Source organism: Argiope bruennichi, chromosome 11 (genome assembly GCF_947563725.1).
Source record: "Argiope bruennichi chromosome 11, qqArgBrue1.1, whole genome shotgun sequence".
NCBI classification, from domain to species: domain Eukaryota; kingdom Metazoa; phylum Arthropoda; class Arachnida; order Araneae; family Araneidae; genus Argiope; species Argiope bruennichi.
The window spans coordinates 63,992,283-64,012,747 of NC_079161.1; the positions used below are offsets into that span (position 1 = coordinate 63,992,283).

The following is a 20,465-nucleotide window of genomic DNA, read 5'->3' on the forward strand; positions in this document are numbered from 1 at the left end:
AAATAAAATTCAATAAAAATCGATTTATTGAGAAAAATAATAAAAAGTGAATTAATTAAAACTTCATTTGTTTTATTTCGTTAAAAATGTGTTTTGCTGAATTTTAAATATGAAAGTGAAAATCAAAAATTAAAAACATTTAAAAAACTCAAATACGATACATAAAGATAACAATCAAAATTAAAATTTTTTTTTCATATTTTGTCAGACATATCCATTCTTCATTTAAATTAAGAATGGCTGTATTATCATTAATAGCTAAAATAAATCTGAATGAAAATAGATTTATTAAAAAATAAAATAAAAAGTGAGTGAATTAACTTCACTTGTTATAGTTCTTTAAAAAGTGTTCTGTGAATTGTAAATATGAAAATTAAAATATGGCCACGGTGGTCTGGTGGTAAGGTCTCAGCTTCGAAACCGGAGAGCTATTATTCCACCGAAGAATTGTCGTGTAAGCGAGTCTGGTGCACGTTAAATCCGTCCGGGCCAAACGTCCTTACGTTGGCGTGGTGTGGAATCTTAGAGAGGGGAGTGCAAGTTCATGTGTCGTCGTGGTTCTAGCCGTGGTTCAAAATGTCGAGGTCCATTCCAAAATAGTCCCAGCGTTGTTTTAAAACGGGACGTTATTATAACTAAACTTGAAAATGAAAAACAAAAGTTTAAACTGTTTATAAATTTAAATACATAATTAATGATAACATTGACAATTTTTCATTTTTTTCACCTAGTGTTAGGCATAGCCATTTAAATTAAATTAAGAGTAACTGTATTATTCTGAAGAACTTTATACAGAAATAGTAATAGTGCTGTCGCATAACGCATTGCTGTTATACCGTATAATACATGTTCGATTCTTGTATAACTTCTAATTTTAATATAAAAAAGGCGTTCTTTATACGGTATACATACGGTCTTTGTACCAAATTTAAAGATTTCTATCAAATTTTGAGTGAAATCTGTTCAGAAGTCCGTCTGTCTGAATATAAGTTAACAGGGTAACTACAAAACGAAGAGAGCTAGATAGATAAGATTCAGTTCACAGATTTAATACCTTTATAGTAGACACCTGTGAGTCAAGTTCAACTACGGGTTGACTTTCAATCGATCTGTATTTTCAAAAATAAGTAGACATGATAGTTCAGAAACACATTGACTTAAATATATCAAATTTGGTATGAGAATTTGTGATTAAAAGTGCAATTTTGTGTCAAAATTTTTAGTTCTAGTCTGTTGAGAAACACATGTCTAAAACAAAAATTCGATGTTTATATCTTATTAACGCCAAATAACTTGCCAAGTATCAAACGACAGATTCAGTAAAAATGCTTACTACACGCCAAAAGTTAATATTTCGTAACTATTCCCATGTAAGGCATTCTCTGATTTGAAAAATTGATTAGAGAGTATATGTGAAAGTATTGGGGAAACCATTACCGCTTGTTTCAGATATTAACAGCAAAAAATAAAGATACATTAATGCGGAATAAACTGGGTTTTTTTTCTCCTTCCAATTGGGAGTCACTTCGAAATATGAAGGACACTTTATGATGTACTGAAGGATAACATATATTGCAGAATTCAATATACAACTCACTCAAAAAAAAAGACTTGATTGAAAGAAAAACGGTTGCATAAAAAATCGCTTAGGAAAAAGGAAGTATAGCAAATTGATGTCTCTTAATAAGGACTTCCCTTCATTTCAGCGGTCGGTTCCGTATTTGCCTCGGAGTGGAATTTCTGTTATGAATTGATTCAACACGCTATTGCTAAGCTCTGTTTAACAATTACCACCTTGTTGGCGGGGATAGGATTTGTATACATATCCTTATATTTACATAAAACACTCTGTATCTAAAAAGCACTAGAAAAACCGCTACGCCCTTCATACGGTAACTTTTAAAAAGTCTCCTAGCTTATCTATGTATTCCAAGGTCAATTTCTCGGCTGTTTTATCTAAATTTTAGATTAGCAAATTGATTGTAGAAGCGGAATACTTAAAATTTTGTTTTGTCTAAACTTGAAACTTGAAAACTATTTTGCTTTTCACAGTGAAAATGAAGCTGGGTACACCCCTTCCCTCCTCTTTTCTTCTCCCTTCTTTTCGTATAACACTTTTAATTTTCCCTTTTAATTTTTTTTTATTATAACATACACTGAAGAGCCAGAAAAACTGGTAAGTTTTTATTATTTGCATAGGTCCTATGCAAATAATGGAGGTTTTCACCAATCAACGTAACGGTCGACGTTACATATATAAGACAATAGGTGTCTGAGGAGGCTATTACATCGATTCTTGCTGTTACAATGGCAGGTTATCAAGATTTAAGTGATTTTCAACGGGGCTTAATCGACGGCGCCCGAGAGATGGGGCACAAAAATTTCTGAAGAAACGATGAAATTTGAATTTTCGCGCACGACTATTTCAAGGGTTGCACCACGAATATTAGTTTCTTTCTGGTAAAATTTCAAATCTCCGACAGCGGTGTAGCCGGTCTCGGAGTTAAGAAAAAATTTGAAAATTATAAATGATGACTTAAGTACAGTGCTGATGGTACCAGGTAATCGTAAAACTCTGAAGAACATGATGTCAAAAATTGTCAGTTTTTTGCCAACTATTTTAGAGTTTATAGATAAGGAAGAAGGACAGTAATTGACCACTTTGTGGCCAATTACCTCGAAGAGAATATCAGTTTGACAAATCGGTCAAAGCAAGGATGGACAATGCTAAAGATAACATTCGGCCACAGCAAATCCTGTCGATACTGCTACGTTCAGTGTTGGCGGGGTGGTCGGCTGTACACAAGAAGAAGAAGCGGTGTAGCCGGAAAAAGACATTGACAGAGGTGGATCATCGACAGCTGGAAAGAATGGTTACACGAGATAAACGTTCAACACTTCCTCCAATTGCTGCGGATTTGAATGCAGGCCCATCAACAAGTGTCAGTAACGCACTGTGTAACGTAGTCTAATTGATATGGTTTTTCGCATCCTCAAGCCACCTCGTGTACCTTCGTTGATTCAGTGACACAAATCTCTGCGCCTCGCCTGGACTCGCCAATACCGTCATTGGACTCTTAATGATTGGAAAACGTTGTCTGGTCTGACGACTCGCGTTTCCAATTGTATTGGGTGGATGGCCGTGAAGGCCGTGCGCAGAAAATCCCATGGATCCCTCATGCCTACAAGGAACTGTTCAAGCTGGCGGAGGCGCTGTGATGGTATGGGGCGCTTGCAATTGACGTGAAATGGAACCGTTGATACGTCTACACTCGACCATGACAAGTTAGCGGTACGTTACCATCCTTTCTGACTACCTGCTTCCATTTATGTCTTGTGTACATTTCGATGGACGCGGGCAATTCCAACAGGATAACGCGCCACCCCACAGGTCTACAGTACCTACGTAGTGGCTTAAGGAGCACTATTCTGAATTTCGTTCCCTTTCTTGGTCACCTAATTCCCCTGACATGAACATTGTCGAGCATATCTGGGATGCTTTGCTAAATGTTGTACTAAGGATCACTCCCTTTGCTTTGTGGATTGCCCTTCAGTAATCTGTCTACAGAATATCTTGACAAATTAGTTGAATCTATGCCACTCCGGGTCATGGCACTTCTACTTGCTCGTGAGGGCTCTACACGATTTTAAATTGGTGTACCAGTTTTTCTGTCATTTCAGTGTACATTGTTACGAATAATAATGGGCGATTGGAATGACATTGAATTTGAAACTATTTTATCTATTGTGTTTGGGCATTTTATAAATTTTAATTATTGAAAACACATTTTTTTTCGCAAATGAGTCAGATTTTCAATAAATAAAAATTAACTCAAAATTTTTCATGGTGATTGATTTTCTTACTTTCATTCGATTTATAGGAGCCATATATTCGAATTTAATCAAATTATAATTCATTTTAAATTTATAATCAAACCAACCTTATTATTACCAATCTTAATTCATTTATAATTAAATTTATTTTTTTAAATTTTAGAACAATATCGCTAAGATTTCTATAATTTGCTTTCTTTGTAGTTTCTGATTGATTTATTTCCTAATTAAGGTAGGTGACTGACTATATAAAAATGTCAATTTTTTGCGAAATTATGAAATTTTTTTTATTTAATATTCTTAATATTTGAATAGGCTTTTCTATAAAACCTTTAGAATTTTTTTCTATTTCTATTTTTAAGGAAGTTACACTGATTTATATATATATACAGTGGTGGCCAAAAGTGTGGACATTTTTTGAAAGTTTCATGTTTTTCAACTTTGCGTGCTTGTAGAATATATTAATTTTCACTTAAATACAAATGTTTATGTATCAAATTGAAGGTAATTTAATGTAGAATTTAATAACAAAAACAGTATTACAATATCTATATGACAAAAAAAAGTTACGCTCATTTTAGTAGAACAAATAAACACAAATCGTTTTGAATAATGGCGTGTTTTGTTATAAAAGCGTACTAGCCAATCACTAACACTGTTCTGAGTACCCATCAAATGTCTGTAACTATAGTTTAGGTTATTTGGACGGTAAAAGAGTTATTGTTGTGAAAATATTTTGCGGAATGATGCATATTAGTATAATTAAATAGAGTATTGCTGTTTTTGAATATTTTAAGTCCTTTTTTTAATTAAAGTAATTTTAAACAATGTCACCAACAAGAAGAACTGATTGGACATCTACAAAAAGAAGCCGAATTGTCATATTGAGAGAAAATGGCTTCTCTTATGCTGAAATTGCAAGACAAATTGGTGGTTCTGTGACTTGTTCTGGTGTACGAAAGTTCTGTTTACGTTATGAAAAAACGAAATCAGTGGAAAATAAAGCCAAATCAGGCCGGAAAAAATGCGCAAGTGCTATTGCCGATAGAAAAATTAAACGGCTATGCCTTCAAGATCGAAAAATTTCATCAGATGCCTATTAGATGTGAAATGAATGCAGCGGGTATTGCAGTAAGTTCAAGAACAATAAGAAGAAGGTTATCAGGATTTGGACAACAATCTAGAATTCCAAGGTAAAAACCATATTTAAATCAAAAGCAACGCGAGAAACGAGTTTAGTGTCTAAAAGAACACATTAAATGGTCAGAAAATGAATGGAAGCAAGTAATCTGGCGCGACGAGATTAAAATATCGCTCTTTGGTAGTGATGGTAGAAAATTCGTGAGACGTAGAGTAGGTGAAGCGCTTCATCCTGATTGCATTGAAGCAACTATAAAAACAACAACAAATGCCATGATTTGGGAATGTATGTCTGCAGATGGTGTGGGTCGAATCCAAGTGATTGATGGCATCCTGAATGCCAAAAAATACATCGAAACTGTCCTGGAACCAAAATTGATACCTTCCATCAGGGATTTCTTCCCGAACAAAGCACCATTTATTTTTCAGCAGGATTAAGCTCCATGCCACACAGCAAAAGTATGCAAAGCATGGTTTCAAAATAAAGGCATAGATGTATTATCATGGCCAGGGAACAGCCCTGATCTCAATCCAGTTGAAAATATGTGGCGACGTTTAAAAATTCTTATACGAAAAAAAACGTCCATCCAATAAAAGACAACTTATTGAATCTATAAGTGATTCTTGGCACCATGTGATTACGAAAGATGAACTCCAAATACTCGTTCACTCGATGAAAAGACGCTGTGAAGCTGTCTTAAAAAATAAGGGTAATCCTACTAAGTATTGATTGTGTAAGTATCACTTTAAAAAAATGCAAATCTAAGATAGATCTTACTAAAATGAGCGTAACTTTTTTTGTAATACAGATATTGTAATACTGTTTTTTTTTTATTAAATTCTACATTAAATTACCTTCAATTTGATACATAAACATTTGTATTTAAGTGAAAATGAATATATTCTACAAGCACGCAAAGTTGAAAAACATGAAACTTTCAAAAAATGTCCACACTTTTGGCCACCACTGTATGTTTTAAGGCTATTTTACATCTTCAAATGCTATTTTCACAAATCCTAATTTTTGATAGCATTTCCTGGAGGAAAATGTCATAAATGAAGTTCTAATGCATATTTTTTTGTTCAAATTTGGTATAATAATTTTTCAATATGATCTGCAGATTTTGAACTAAAAAATAGGTAATCTATTTATTTAGAAATATTTTATAGTTGTTTTAATGATTCACAATGTGAAAAAAAAAATGGAAAATTTTGTTATATATTAGTCGAACTCCAATATTTAAAGAATGGACAAAAATACAGCTTTTTTTAGCTCAGAAACTAGATAATATATTTCTTAAGCAATATACAATATCTTAAGAACTCTATTTAATAAACCTCTAAACTAGAAGATTTTTGCTTTATATTTCTTTTGATCAAAAAAAGAAAAAGAAGAAGGAAAGAATCAGCTGTTTTTTACAATTTTTGACAAACATTTACCACTTTTGTTTCATAGATGATTTTTTTTCAATCTTTTATAAATAAATACTTAAAAATATAAGTAGTTTCGAACAAGTTTATCCTGAAAGTACTCACATACTTTAACATGTTATTATACTTTTATTTTGATTATTTTATTGATTATTTATTTATTTTATTATTTATTTTGATTATTTATTTATTTCATTATTTATTTTGATTTATGTTACTTTTATTTTGATAATATTGATAACGTATATAATATGATAATTTACATTTATACGCATTTTAAAAATAATTATCTTCTAATCATTCGAATCAGGCTTCACTTAAATCTTGACTTCTATGTTCTGAAGGGTGTTGTTATTCTACGTTGAATCTAACACAAATGACCAAAATACAGTTGAATTATTCCTTTCTAAAGCTGTATAAGTTTGGAAGACTTTCCCAGTGTCTCTTTTTCCTGTCTTTCTACTTACCAAGCCGAACTGCGTCTCATACTGATCATGCATCAAATAAAGGATTCCATTTCTTTTCCAAACCAGCTGCGGTGGTCTTCCCAAAACTTTCTTGCATATTTTCTAATAAAGGTGGTATCCTTTGCATGAACGCCTTCATTGGTATTGGCGTACAATAAGTATGAAATACTAACTTTTGATGTGAATTTAGCATTTTCATTGAATCTATCCTGTGATTCTTGGTAATTTTTCTGGTATGCAGTTAATAAGTATCCGAAAATCGAATTTGTGAACGAACTTAAATATAACAAATTTTTTTTCCCAATCAATTGAAACAGAAATTTCAAACAAATAGTCAAAAAATCCCATATCAAATTTGATATATTTATTGTCATTGCGTTTTTGAATTATCCAGTTTACATGTTTCTGAAAGTATGGACCGACAGACGTTCAATCCATTTTTTAAACTAGCCCATATTTTGATAGCTGTCTATATTATAGATGTTAAATCTATGTACCAAATTTTATCCATCTAACTCTCTTCGGTTTGTAGTTATCTTGTTAACTTATATTCGGACAGTAGGACAGACAGACTTCTGAACGGATTTTGCTCAAAACTTGATATGAATCTACAAATACTTTGTAAAGATGATAAACCAAATTTCATCTGTCTAGCTCAAAGCGTTTTTTGCTTTATCTTTGTTACAAGCAGACAGACGGACATTCTTTAAAAATACCCGCCTGACGAACTTTGGGATGTCTGAAACGTGGAGATCCGTCAAAATCTGAAGTTCGAATTTTTTGACGATTATTTTACTTCCTCCATACTTCGTATATGAGAAAATTTAAAAAAAAAATGTCTTGTATAATAGTATATGCTTTATTTATTTATTATTAATCACTTTTGGCGACCTGTTGGTTCGTCGGAGTGATTAGTATTAATTTCAATTAAATTTTTAGAAGTAACTTCTTGCACATGATTCTGACAAACTCAGAGATTAAAACTATGTTACTTTAAATGTCTTTTTCTTTTCTAAAATGAACAGTTCATTAGTTTTCTGAATTTTTCGCCGTTGAAGCTTCATTATTTTATTCAATTCGTAAACTACACAAATAGTAAAAAGTATCCCAATTTTTCCTTTTTCAATAATTGAAGAAAATCACGGAATTAAATATTGGCTGAAACAGTAGAGTTCATCACAATAATTAAAATATTGTTGTGAAACATACTTAAAAGCGAATGAAATCTAAACTGAAGAATTTTACAGTAACTAAATTGGCGCCATTGAAAAAGATTTTTATTTTTATTTAAAACAGTTCAAAAACAATTTTTCCGTGGAATTGTTTTATCGTGCAAAAACATTAAAATCTAGCTTCTGAACTCGTATAAAAATAATTATTCTGCGGAATTGTTTTCAAAAGTTATCGTGCAAAAACATTAAAATCTATTTTAATTTTTAATTAATTAAAGTTCGAATTAAATTTTCAAAACAGAAACATTAAAATCTAGCTTTTAAAACCGTGCGAAAATCATTTTTGTGCAGAATTATTTTTAAAAGTTATAGTGCAAAACATTAAAATGTAGTTTAATTTTTAATTCATTAAAGTTCGAATTAAAATTTCAAGACGAAAACATTAAAATCTAGCTTTTAAAACCGTGAAAAAATAATTATTGTGTGGAATTGTTTTAAAAAGTTATCGTGCAAAACATTAAAATCTAGTTTAATTTTTAATTAATTAAAATTCGAATTAAAATTTCAAACCAAAACCTTAAAATCTAAATTTTAAAACCGTGCAAAAATAATTTTTGCACGGACTTATTTTCAAAAGTTATCGCATAAAAAAATTAAAATCTTGCTAAATTTTTAATTAATTAAAATTTCAAAACAAGATCAATCTGAACTATACATTTTCAACCTCTAAGTATATCTGCGCCAAATTTAATAGCTCTAGGTCAAACAGCCTGGCTTGTAAGTTATAAGCAGAGATATAACTGTATATCTGCTTCAATAATATTGTATGCAAATGCGGATCTTGCGCCATTTAATAAGACATAATAAATGAATACATAAAAACATATATACCATCACAATAAGAAGCAAAACTAAAATAAATTATGAACATATTGATTAAATTAAAAATGTGCTGAAATATGAAATTAAACTGACATTGATAATTCATATTTTATTAAAGAAGGATACATTTGCCTAGGGCCGTAAATTCACCACTGTGTTACATTACATAAGTGACCTGATCTACAGAAATCCACTGTAAATTTGAGAAACTAAACAACTATGAAGAAAATTAATTTTTTTGACTCTATTGTGAGCTTAGAAAGCTATGAAATTCCCATCATATAATACTCATTAACAGCTTCATGTCATTTATTCTATAAAGAAATGATACAAAAGATCTAAATCTTCCAGCGAAACTTCCATATTTTGAAAAATTGTAAAAGCTAGGAATACTTTAACAACTTTAGGTGAAAGCAAAATTGATTCGCTCCGAGCTAAGCTGCATTTATTCCCTTGCTACCATGGAAAATGAACTTATCCTATCAGTGGGTCAATGACCTAATGTTGACTGACTGTAACCTGATGAATTGTCGACTTTTTCCAGAAACGTGCAAAAACTCGATATTTTATCGTTTGCACACAAATTTTCGGAGAAATACTATTTTTGTTGCATAACCAGAGACATCAGCCAAATGTGATGAAAGATTTAAAAAAAAGTTATCTTATCTTTATTGGCAACATTATTTTCTCTACCCATAATATTTATTTTATAAGTTTTTAACACTAACGCCATCTTGAGAAAAAAAAAAAAAAACAGAGAGTCAAAGATGTTTCGAAAAAAGTTTTCTAAAAAGTATAGGTGCTCTGTATGTGAGAAAATGGATAGAAAATATTTACTCTTTTATATACGTCCCTAATTTTAAATTATTTTAAAATCCGAAATTATTAAAAAAAATTTTTAGATTCAATGTGTTACTAAAGAAGTGACACATACCAAATAAAGCTTGCCCCAAAATGAATGCAAGATAAGAATTTGCCACCATTTGTGCCAATTAGAAAACCATTTGACAGCCGCTAATTAGGTTACTAAAAATGGTAACGATGTGTTAACGCAAGATTTGAATTAAATAAAAAACAAAAGTTTTTTTCCCTTTAAATCATTATATTTTTATTGGATCGTAAAATACACAGAATAGAGTTATGCATGGAATAACACATAGGGCAAATGGTCTCCACGGTTTTGCTGGCACATACGCACTCTTTTGTCGAAATTTTTCATGACAATTTTGCATAAATGTGGCTGAATTTCGTTGATGCAGCGTTGAATTTCCTCCTTCAATGCACGCGTGCTTACGGGCTAGTCGGCATAGACCTTTGACTTCAGATAATATCATAAAAAGAAATCTAAAGGTGTTAAATCACACGATCTAGGGGGCCAATTCTCAAATTTTCCTTTCCGCTAGACTTTTATTATTTTTGGAATACTATTAAACGATGAAAACATGTTGTTCTATCGTGTGATGCTCTATTTTTACTAACCCTAAACTATCAGCAGCCAAATGGTTTTTTAATAGGGTTGCCAACACTTTATTGTACGAATAGTGGTAAATTCAAATTTCGTGTTAATTTTGGAACACCCTTTATTATTAGAAAAAATATCCCCTTACATGGTTAAATAAGGTTTGAACCCACGAACTTGTGACTACACGAATGGTAGGAAATTCAAATCTTGTGTTAATTTTGAGACATTTTTTTTATATCGAAACTGAGTTTCGACCCCTCGAATCTCTAATTTAATATACAGGATTACTAATTTTCGGAAAGATTTCATTAGAACCCTTTCTTTGTCTGGAAGTGATCCGCTGACAATTATTGTTTTCATTTTTTTATTACATAAATTACTAGCCGTCTTTAGCGACTAGCTGGATCACCAAGTATTATGTTTGTATTTCTTTTCAAACTAATGTCTTCAGATTAGCTTGGCATGTATGAAAACGAAGTATTTTTAAATATCAAATTTTGATAGATATTAAAAGAAAAAAAATATAAAGCAAAGGCATATTGCACCTGTTCTTTTTTTGTGTATACAAGGATTTCTTAACGCATTCAAGTCCCATGACGTCATGGTACTACGATAAACGTAAATAGCCAAGTACTCTTCCTAACTGTGCGTTGCTCTTGGCGATATTCTATCTTCATATTCTTATTCTTCCGTTTGTCAGCTTTGAACGGAAGAAAATTCTTTCGCTTTCTCATTCCTTTGTTCTTTAGCTTTTAAAAGCAATAGAAAAATACTCTATTAAATATTTGATTCAAACAATGAAAATTGTTTGAATTTCTTTGCAACAATAATATCTATTGTTGAAATTCAAGCAAATAGAATTTTTTTAATGCTTTCAAAGTTAAAAGAAAAAATTCCACAGCAATTCAATTAATATCATTAAAAAGTTCAATTTCTTTAAATTTTAAAAGAATCTGAAAGTAATTTGTTTATTGAAATAATGACAACTGTTGTTGGAAATTAGGCCAAAAATATTTAATGCTTTCAAAGTTCAAAGAAAAAATTCCACAGCAATTCAATTGATATCATTAAAAAGTTCAATTTCTTTAAATTTAAAAAGAACCTGAAACTAATTTTTTATTGAAATAATGATATCTATTGTTGAAAATTAGGCAAAAAAATGTTTTCTAAAGCTTTCAAAGTTAAAAGAAAAAAATTCCATAGCAATTCAATTTATATCATTAAAAATGTCAATTTATTTGAATGTTAAAAGAACCTGAAAGTAATTTTATGCGCAAATCTATTTTCAGAAATTACCACAGAAAAACATCAATATCTTGCTCAATCATTAATTAATTAAAATTTAGAAAAAAATCGCTTGGAGGTATATATTCACACCTTCCAAAAAAAAAAAAAAATGTACTAAATTTATTTGTTCTACATAAAGCAATCTGGCGTGCACAGCGGCATTAAATATACAGATACACATTATTTTTTATTATTAGAAAAGATTCATACGTATTATCTTTAACTTCATCGACCAACAGAATAATGAAAAAAATTGATTCTTGACAAATTCTTATCTTTGTAAGCCAGTAGGCAAAGATTATATGCGAGAAGCTTTTATTTTTGCTCGCAATCTCCGCAAGATAAGAACAATGAAATCTTTCAGATTCCTTACATAGAGCCATAGCATGTGTCCCATTAGATATTTTTATGTTGTTTCGAATTCTTTGAGATTAAACTCAAAGAATTTGTGTAAAAGAGGCACTTGGAAACAAATTATATTTGAAAAGAATTTTTTTAAAAAAGATTCTCAGTTATCCAGATGGGTATTAAGTCAAATAAAAACTGGAAAACAACTTGAATGCCAATGATGTGCTACAAACTGTACAGTAAATATCCAGAGGAAGTGGTTTCCCCAAAACTTTCTCGCATACTCTCTAATAAACGTGTCATGTTAGAGAACGCCTTGCATGGCATGGGCGTACAATAGTTACGAAATATTTTTTGGCGTAAATTTAGCAGATTTGACTCAAAACTGCATTTATAGTCATAAAATCATTAAGGCATTGTTTTTCAATTATCGCGTTTACAAGTTTCATAAAACACAGACTGACAGACAGTTAACCCTTTGTTAGTTCTAGCTCAAAATTTGTCATTATAGATTTGTGTATCGAATCTCATTTATGTAGTTCTTTCCTTTCTGTATTTACGTGTTAAATTATATTCCGTATTACGTGTTAAATTATATTCTGTATTACGTGTTAAATTATATTCTGTATTACGTGTTAAATTATATTCTGTATTACGTGTTAAATTATATTATATTATTTCTGTGAGGTGTGTGAATGTGCCTCCCTGTAAAAAGGGGTTGTGCAAGCGAATGTGTGAGTTTCATCTTCATATGAGCTAGAAGTCAGACTTTTGCCCTCGGGTGCTCAGGGATCTTTACCCTCAGAAGCTACTGCACCCCTCTTTCCGTGGTAACGCGGACACGACATCATCATCAATTATATTCGAACAGCCGCTGATACAGAGTTCCTCTGAGTAGATTTTATTCCAAATTTGGTAGAATTGGGGCTGCAAATTTGGTGTAAAGACTGTATACCAAACTTCAACCGTCTGATTCAAAGCAATTTTGAATTATCTTTGTCACAGACAGACAGACGGATATTTTCCAAAAATGGGCTTTTCGTACTCGGGAGGTCTGTAATTTAATTCGCCAAAATCCCAAGTTTGAAATTTTTGGCGATCTTTTTCATACTTTCTCTATACTACATATATGAGAAAGAAAAAAAAATTAGAAATAATTGTTCGTTATTGTACTTAAATTTGAAAGAATGCAATTGTTTTTTACCACACATTCAGAGAAATCCGACAGAAAAATATTTGAACATTCTGGAAATAAACATTTTTGAACATTCTAGAGGAATTCGATTGCAAAGGATATGTCAGACATTCAGATAACTTAATACCAATCTTACGCGCATTTTGAGATTAGGAAATCTTTCTTGAATTCTCGATGGGTCTGTGATTGCTAGGGCCTTATATCTCATTTGTCAGCGGAATAACCAAAAAATATCCTGCAAAAACATTGCAACACAAATCTTTTTTTCTTAGAACTGTTTTCCAATCTTGAAAGGACTCAGTTGCAACGGATACACAGAATATTAAGAAAGCCTAATGCTTTTCTTTTTTTAAAAAAAATACCGAAATCAGAAAATCTTTCTTGAATTCCCGATGGATTTGTGATTATTCCGATATTATACCTCATATGTTCGAAGAATAACCAAAAGAATCATGCAAAAACCTTACCAGAATGAATCCTTTTTACATTCGCGTATACATAATATAGATACGTATATATGTATATGCATGCGTAATATAATAATTGTCAAAAAATTCGAACTCGAGATTTTGACGAATCTCCATGTTTTAGACTTCTCAGAATTCAAAAAACCTGTTTTTGGAAAATGTCTCTCTATAACAAAGATAGCTCAAAATTGCTTTGAGCTAGACAATTGAAATTTAGTATATGGTTTTTATACCAAATTTATATAAAATTTTGAATAAAATATGTTCAGAGGAAGTCCGTCTGTCCAAACATAAGTTAATGCGATAATTACGAAACAAAGAGAGCTAGATAGATGAATTCGATAGATTTAACGTCTATAGTGTAGACATTTGTCAAATTTTGAGCCAACGAATTACGATTATTCGCGTGATGATCAGAATTAGTGATAGGTAATAGTGATCTTTAACTCCCACATTCCCTGAAGACTATAATAATCAAAGGATACAAAAACATCGCCAATTTATTTTAACCCTTTATTGACTGAATTATGTTACCATCAATTTTTCAACTTCATTTTTGCACTAGTAGTTAAGGTGTCTTGCAGAATAATCCCAGGGAACCCAAAAAATATTTTAATTGACAGAAATATCTTAATTAATTTAATTATTAATTAAATATTTTTAATTCCTACTTTTGGCTTATATTAACTTCTTGCTATTTAGGTTACATTCCCGTGTTCTTTAGAATACCATCTGCAAAAATTGTCATATTACGAAGATATAAGCCAGATTTAAATGGTACTTTTAAGTACCGTCACTAAATAAAGGGTTAAAGAAGAACATCAAATATACTACAAAGATCTCGAAGAAGGACAATAAAGGACAATGGCGGATTTCTGGCTAGTCCACTGTCTATGGTTGCTAGACTGAGTGGACCGCAGCGCAAATAGACTATAAAATATTATAAGCTTATTTATCAAATAAATGCAACTGTAAAAAATTTCAGAAAAATTAGGATACCATTAATACTACCATAAAAGAAATTAAAAATAAAAAGAAATAGGATATCATTAACAAGTTTTCTAGTATATCTAGTTAATTTCTTATCTTTTCCATTGCGTTTAGTTAGTTGTTACGATATTTACAAACACTAGACGTCTATTTACGTAATATTCTGTTTAAACGTGAATAAGAAGCAGGCATGCGCCGTAATAAATAAGTAAGTAAAATATAAATATGTTTGCCAAATTGAATGCCACATGAATCCGTAACATGTTGATTCAATTAAAAATATAATTGAAACTAAACTAGTCACTTTTTTAATTGATGGACTTCTTAATATATATGGCGAAAAATCACAAAATACCAAATATGAGAATAAACATCAAAAATTGAATTATTTCCTCTTTATGTATTTATTACGGTACTAATACGTACTAATAGGTACTATACGGTACGGTTTCCTATATGTATTTATTACGGTACTTACAGGTTTCATCTCCAATATCCTCACTCCGCAATGCATGCTGCTTGCTATATAGTGGCGATACGGCACGAAACAGACAAAAGATATGTTACGCTTTGAAATAGACAATTATGTTTTATGATAGACATACGCTGCAATTATCAGTATATATCATGTTTTGAGATAACACTATGTAATAAAATTCTCTACCAAAACAGAATAATATGCATTTTATGATAATTTCAAACTTGAATTCTTATCTTGTTTTCTTATCAACAGAATCAGCTAACTCGAGCGCGTTTCAATTATCTTTTCTATTATTTCTATTATTCTAGAAATTTTTTTTGAAAGAATGGATAAATAAATATTAAAATAATTGTTTCATAAACTTTGTATCTTTTTCAGGGCCGCCGTCTTATTAAATTAGAGCGCCATAGTGTAATTGGCGACAAATCAATAGTGTCATTTGGCGCTAAATCAAACTCATAACTAGAAATTTACATGCTTATGCTACACAGAAAATACAAATTCATTAAACTAAAATTTAGGTGGAGAGAAAATAATCAAATGCTGTTATATTAAAACTCTATGATTTACAGATCAGCAACTTTTCAAAATGAAATTTTGCAAACAGCGCTCGCCTTCTATCAATTATACAAACAAGAAGGAAAAAAATGGACAAATTGACTGTGTATGAACCAAATACAAATATTTATGTAATAATACATAATCAATTGGGGTTTTTCTCTGAAGGAGGCACCTCAAAAATAAGGATGAGAAACTTCCACTATGGTTGTTGGTTCTCGCTACACTGATGGGTACATAAAAAGGTGGGGTTGCTATCTACCATCAAAATGACGGGAAGTATTTCCCACGGGAAAGGTTGTATCGTGGCCGGTGCTGGTCCTTAAGACTCACTCAAAGTTCCCATCATTGTTGCTGTCGCGGTGGTTCGGTTATTCAGTTCGATCCGTGTGCCTTACAGCGACTCGGAGTAGTCAATTTGTGATAATCGATTATTTAGTTACAAGCTCTAAATATATTTTTATATTTAAAAATTCAATTAAATTCATTTTTTATTCAATATTAAAATGAAATTCAATGCAGTATATTTTCAAGTTGTCTTTGATCAAAATAAAGCCTTAAGATTTTACAAATCAGCTGTTTTCCTAAACAGGATTCTACAAACCAGTGTCCTCGATCTCTAATTTTATGCATGATCCTTAAGATCCGGAGGGTAATTACTGATTTTGCTGCATCAGGTTGATACTGATATTAGATCGCATCTCATATTTTTTATATTATACAGCTGATAATTGATTCTTCTGTTGCAGAATGAAACTAATTACTTAATGTGTATAAGTTCTTGCACATATGCTAAGTTTGCAAACAAATACCGAAACAGATTTCGCTTCTTCGGTAAAAGTATTCATGAATATTTGTCAGTAGCCTTCTTTTTGACAGTGATTGACGGGTGGATGAGAAGAGGAAAGGAAATGTTTTGCTGATTTAGTTAGTATAAGAGGAAGCGAGGGATGCATCATTGGTATGTACATGATTCACATGAAGTTAAAGACAATAATAGCTTGAATGAAGCTTCGTCGAGTACAGACGGCAAACTGATATATATCAAAATAATATTTTATATCAGATTGGTATAACACCAATTGATTGAACACGAATGAGGTCAAGGAGAATGCCGATCGATATCGATCTAGTTCAAAAACTGACACCGAGCCCCTGGCCTGAAACTATTAGTCTTCATGAGTTTTACATGCCTGATACTTTTGCGTAACTGGTAGAAAGTATCACCCAACTCTAGTGATAAATGTGAACGGTTTATAAAAAACATATTCAAATATTGGCTGTATATAAATGTATTTTCAAACTGAAATACATATTTATGGGATCGTTATTACAACTAATAATAAAAGAGAATGTGCGCGTGTGTGTATGCGTGAGTGTGTCAGTCAGTCAGGGAGTGAGTTGGCATTCTACAGGAGAGATCGTTTATTCTAGAGCTACAATTCGGCATAGATATACTTTGGAGAGTGGAAATATGCACCTCGAAATATTTTTTTTTTTTTTTTTGAAATTTTAATGAAAAAATTCAAGCGAGATTTTAACAATTTTTCCAAGATAACTCGGACAAGGTTATTGCAAAAAATTGATTTAATGCAATGGAATTTTTATTGTGTTTTTAATAACGCTAATTTAATCAATGTTTCTTGAATTTTATGAATTTAAGAAGAAAAAAATATCTTTTGCTTAATTTTCAACATTATAGTCAGTTGTTGCAATAAAATTCAAACCATTTCCAATGTTTAAAAAATATTTAATCCCGTATTTTGATCCATTCTGGAAGCTTAATTTAGTTTAGTTAAAGTATAGTTTAAAAGCAGCACTAGGGTTGCTTTGGGACGGACTTCATAATTCTGATCCGCGGTCAGATGATGAGGACGACACCTGAACTGGCACTCTCCAAACTTCCGCAACACACCAGTGTGAGGAAATTTAGCCCTGAGGAATTTTACATGTATCAAACCCGCTGACATGATAGCTCTTCGGTGGAATTGGGTTTTTCTGGAAATCGAACCTAAAATTTTCCGGTCAAGAAGACGAGACTTTACCACCAGGTCATCCCCTCTTCCATTTTTGAAAGTTAAGAAGAAAATGAATTCTACTTAATATCTGTGTAGTTAGAATGGGAATAAGACAGTAAAGCAAAATTTAAAAGATGAATGAATTTGATAATCAAATTTTAGTTGCATCATGAGTCATGGAATTTGACTTCATCATGATAATTCATTCAAACAATAAACAGAACAGGTGTAAGGATATTAAATAACATTTCTTTAATCCCTACCACAATAAATGACTTACTAATAATCACAATAAATTACTTTAATTCCTATCACAATAATGACTTTTGATGCGGGAATAATTAACATCAAGTCATGAGTGATGGGTTCAAATGAAAATAAACATAATAATCAATATTCGTGATGAATCAGCTGGCCGTCAAAGTCGAGTTAATATTATATAAAAGAGGGCTAATTAGATACAACCCCTAATTTAATTTTTATTTTTAACAAATATAAAATTACCATTAATTTAATTTTTTTATTCAAAATTTTTAAAAAATACATTAAGAAACTTTTAGCCCTCCTCGTCTCAAAAGCATCCAAGTGATATAGGATAATGTATTTGGACTTTGAGCTTTTGCAAGATTTATATATATCAATCATAATTCTTAAGCTATGCATCACTTTTGAATCATTATTTTAAAAATTCATTTTATCTCTAATTCGATGCTTTCCATTAACAATCAGTTTCGCAAAAATATGTTCGAAAACAACATTTTATCCCTAGCATGTCTCCTACTTATTTTTGATTCGATCGAAAAGATTTAAAAACTAATTACTTTTACAAATATCTGAGAAACCGAGCTTCGCTCAGCAATTTTGTGTGTGTGTGTTTAATTGCAAATGAAACCTTATCCTAACCTATTATAACCGAAATCTAATTGCAAACGCGGAAACGAACATGAGAAAAATGCATGGGAGTCCGAAGCCCTAGCCACTACACCATCTCTGACACGCTTATACAGGTTATCTTTAGTCACACATCAATATTTAGTTGTAATTTTTTTTTTTTTTTTTTTTTGCGTAAAATTGTTTTTTTTTTTTTTTTTGAGAAAGACACCCATACAGATAAACTTAAAAAGCAAAACTTTATCTATATATAAAATTTCATCTAAATCGTTATAGTGTTTCTGAGATACACGAAAAAAATAAATAAATTATATATATATATATATATATATATATATATATATATATATATATATATATATATATATATATATATATATATATATATATATACAAGAATTGCTCTTTTAAAGTTATAAGATTATGAAAAGTTGATTTTTTAAAATATAAAGATAATAACAATATCATAAAACTGTGAATAGCTGATATTCTGAGCAAATTAGAATGTTATCATCTTCAGTATACACTTTAAATTTCTAATATATTCTTTGGGGTTGTCTTTCTTATCATGTTTATTGTGCGCTATTTCCCTATTGTATTGTTTTCAGTGTCTCGCTCTCGTACGATTTTACATTGACCTTCAGATTTTTTTGATAAAACGATTATTTTTTTCATTACTCATGTGTGTAGAGTAATTAGGTCACTTATGTATTATTATTCGTGGACTGTTTCTTCATCCATTTGGAAACTTTCTTTGAGGTCGAAAACAGTATCTCATGATGTAGGTGCTGGTGGCATGTTTAGGTATTTAACAGGCGTAGGCATTGCCAGGTCGTTCTTTCAATAAAATGATCACTTTAGAAGAATTGGAAATTTAGTTGTGGCAATCATCTAATTACAGTTGGTACCGCTTTGGTGATGTCTCGAAATTTTTATAGAACTTTGATAAAATCATCAGCATTAAATATAACTTATTTTCATCAATGTGGAAAATGGTAGAATATCAGAAGCAGTACAGATCAGAATCAGAGATCTATCTGTAAAAGAATCTCAGCAGCGAACGCCATCAAAAAGATTCTTTCTGTGAATCAAATTATTACCAGAAGGTTTAAATTTGAATGCTATAATACCATACAATTAAGATAGATTATCCTGATTAGACACGAGGGCGGCATAGTGTTTATACTGGTAACCATACAATTAAGATTATCCCGATTAGACATGAGGGCGACATAGTGTTTATACTGGCTAAACAGAGAATAATGAAAATCTGTCACAATTAGATATCAAACTAACTATTCCAAAGATTCTTAAACAATAGATTGTTCCAGTCGAAGTACCAATAGATTTGTTACTGCTATCGGTATTATACAGTTTTCACTACTCTAGACTTGTTTTATACAAAGTTGTTGGTAATTTCATCGAATAACAATAAGCACTTCAAGCTGATACCAGTGTCGTATCAATCTTAATTGTATGGTTGCCAGTATAAACATTATGCTGCCCTCACATCAGATCGGGATATTCTTAATTGTATGGTTGCCAGTGTAAACACTATGCTGCCCTCACATCTAATCGGGATCATCTTAACTGTATGGTTTCCAGTATAAACAATATGTCGCCCTCATGTCTAATCGGGATTATCTTAATTGTATGGTTGCACTATGCCGCCCTCGTGTCTAACCGGTATAATCCATCTTAATTGTATGGTTGCTAGTATAAACACTATGCCGCTCTAATATCTAATCGGAATTCTTTTTGTTTGGTGCTAGGCGTGTCAGATATTCATCATTGGATAAGGTAGAAATGATACGGTCTGGCCTAGTTTGTTCTTGATTTATT

General features: G+C 31.1%; 1 protein-coding gene across 3 annotated transcripts in view; it reads right to left on the reverse strand.

The window, feature by feature from the left end:
* The window catches only part of LOC129956914 (feline leukemia virus subgroup C receptor-related protein 2-like), a 204,357-nt gene that overhangs the window by 123,224 nt on the left and 60,668 nt on the right, over positions 1 to 20,465 (reverse strand). Inside the window, exon 1 of one of the 3 annotated variants that reach the window (XM_056068943.1) lies at positions 15,154 to 15,282. The exons of the other annotated variants lie outside the window; for them this stretch is intronic. Within the exon in view, the coding sequence (XP_055924918.1) occupies positions 15,154 to 15,189 (36 nt within the window). The 5' untranslated portion in view covers positions 15,190 to 15,282. Of the gene's footprint in view, positions 1 to 15,153; positions 15,283 to 20,465 lie in introns of those variants that run through there. 3 annotated transcript variants of the gene reach the window in all.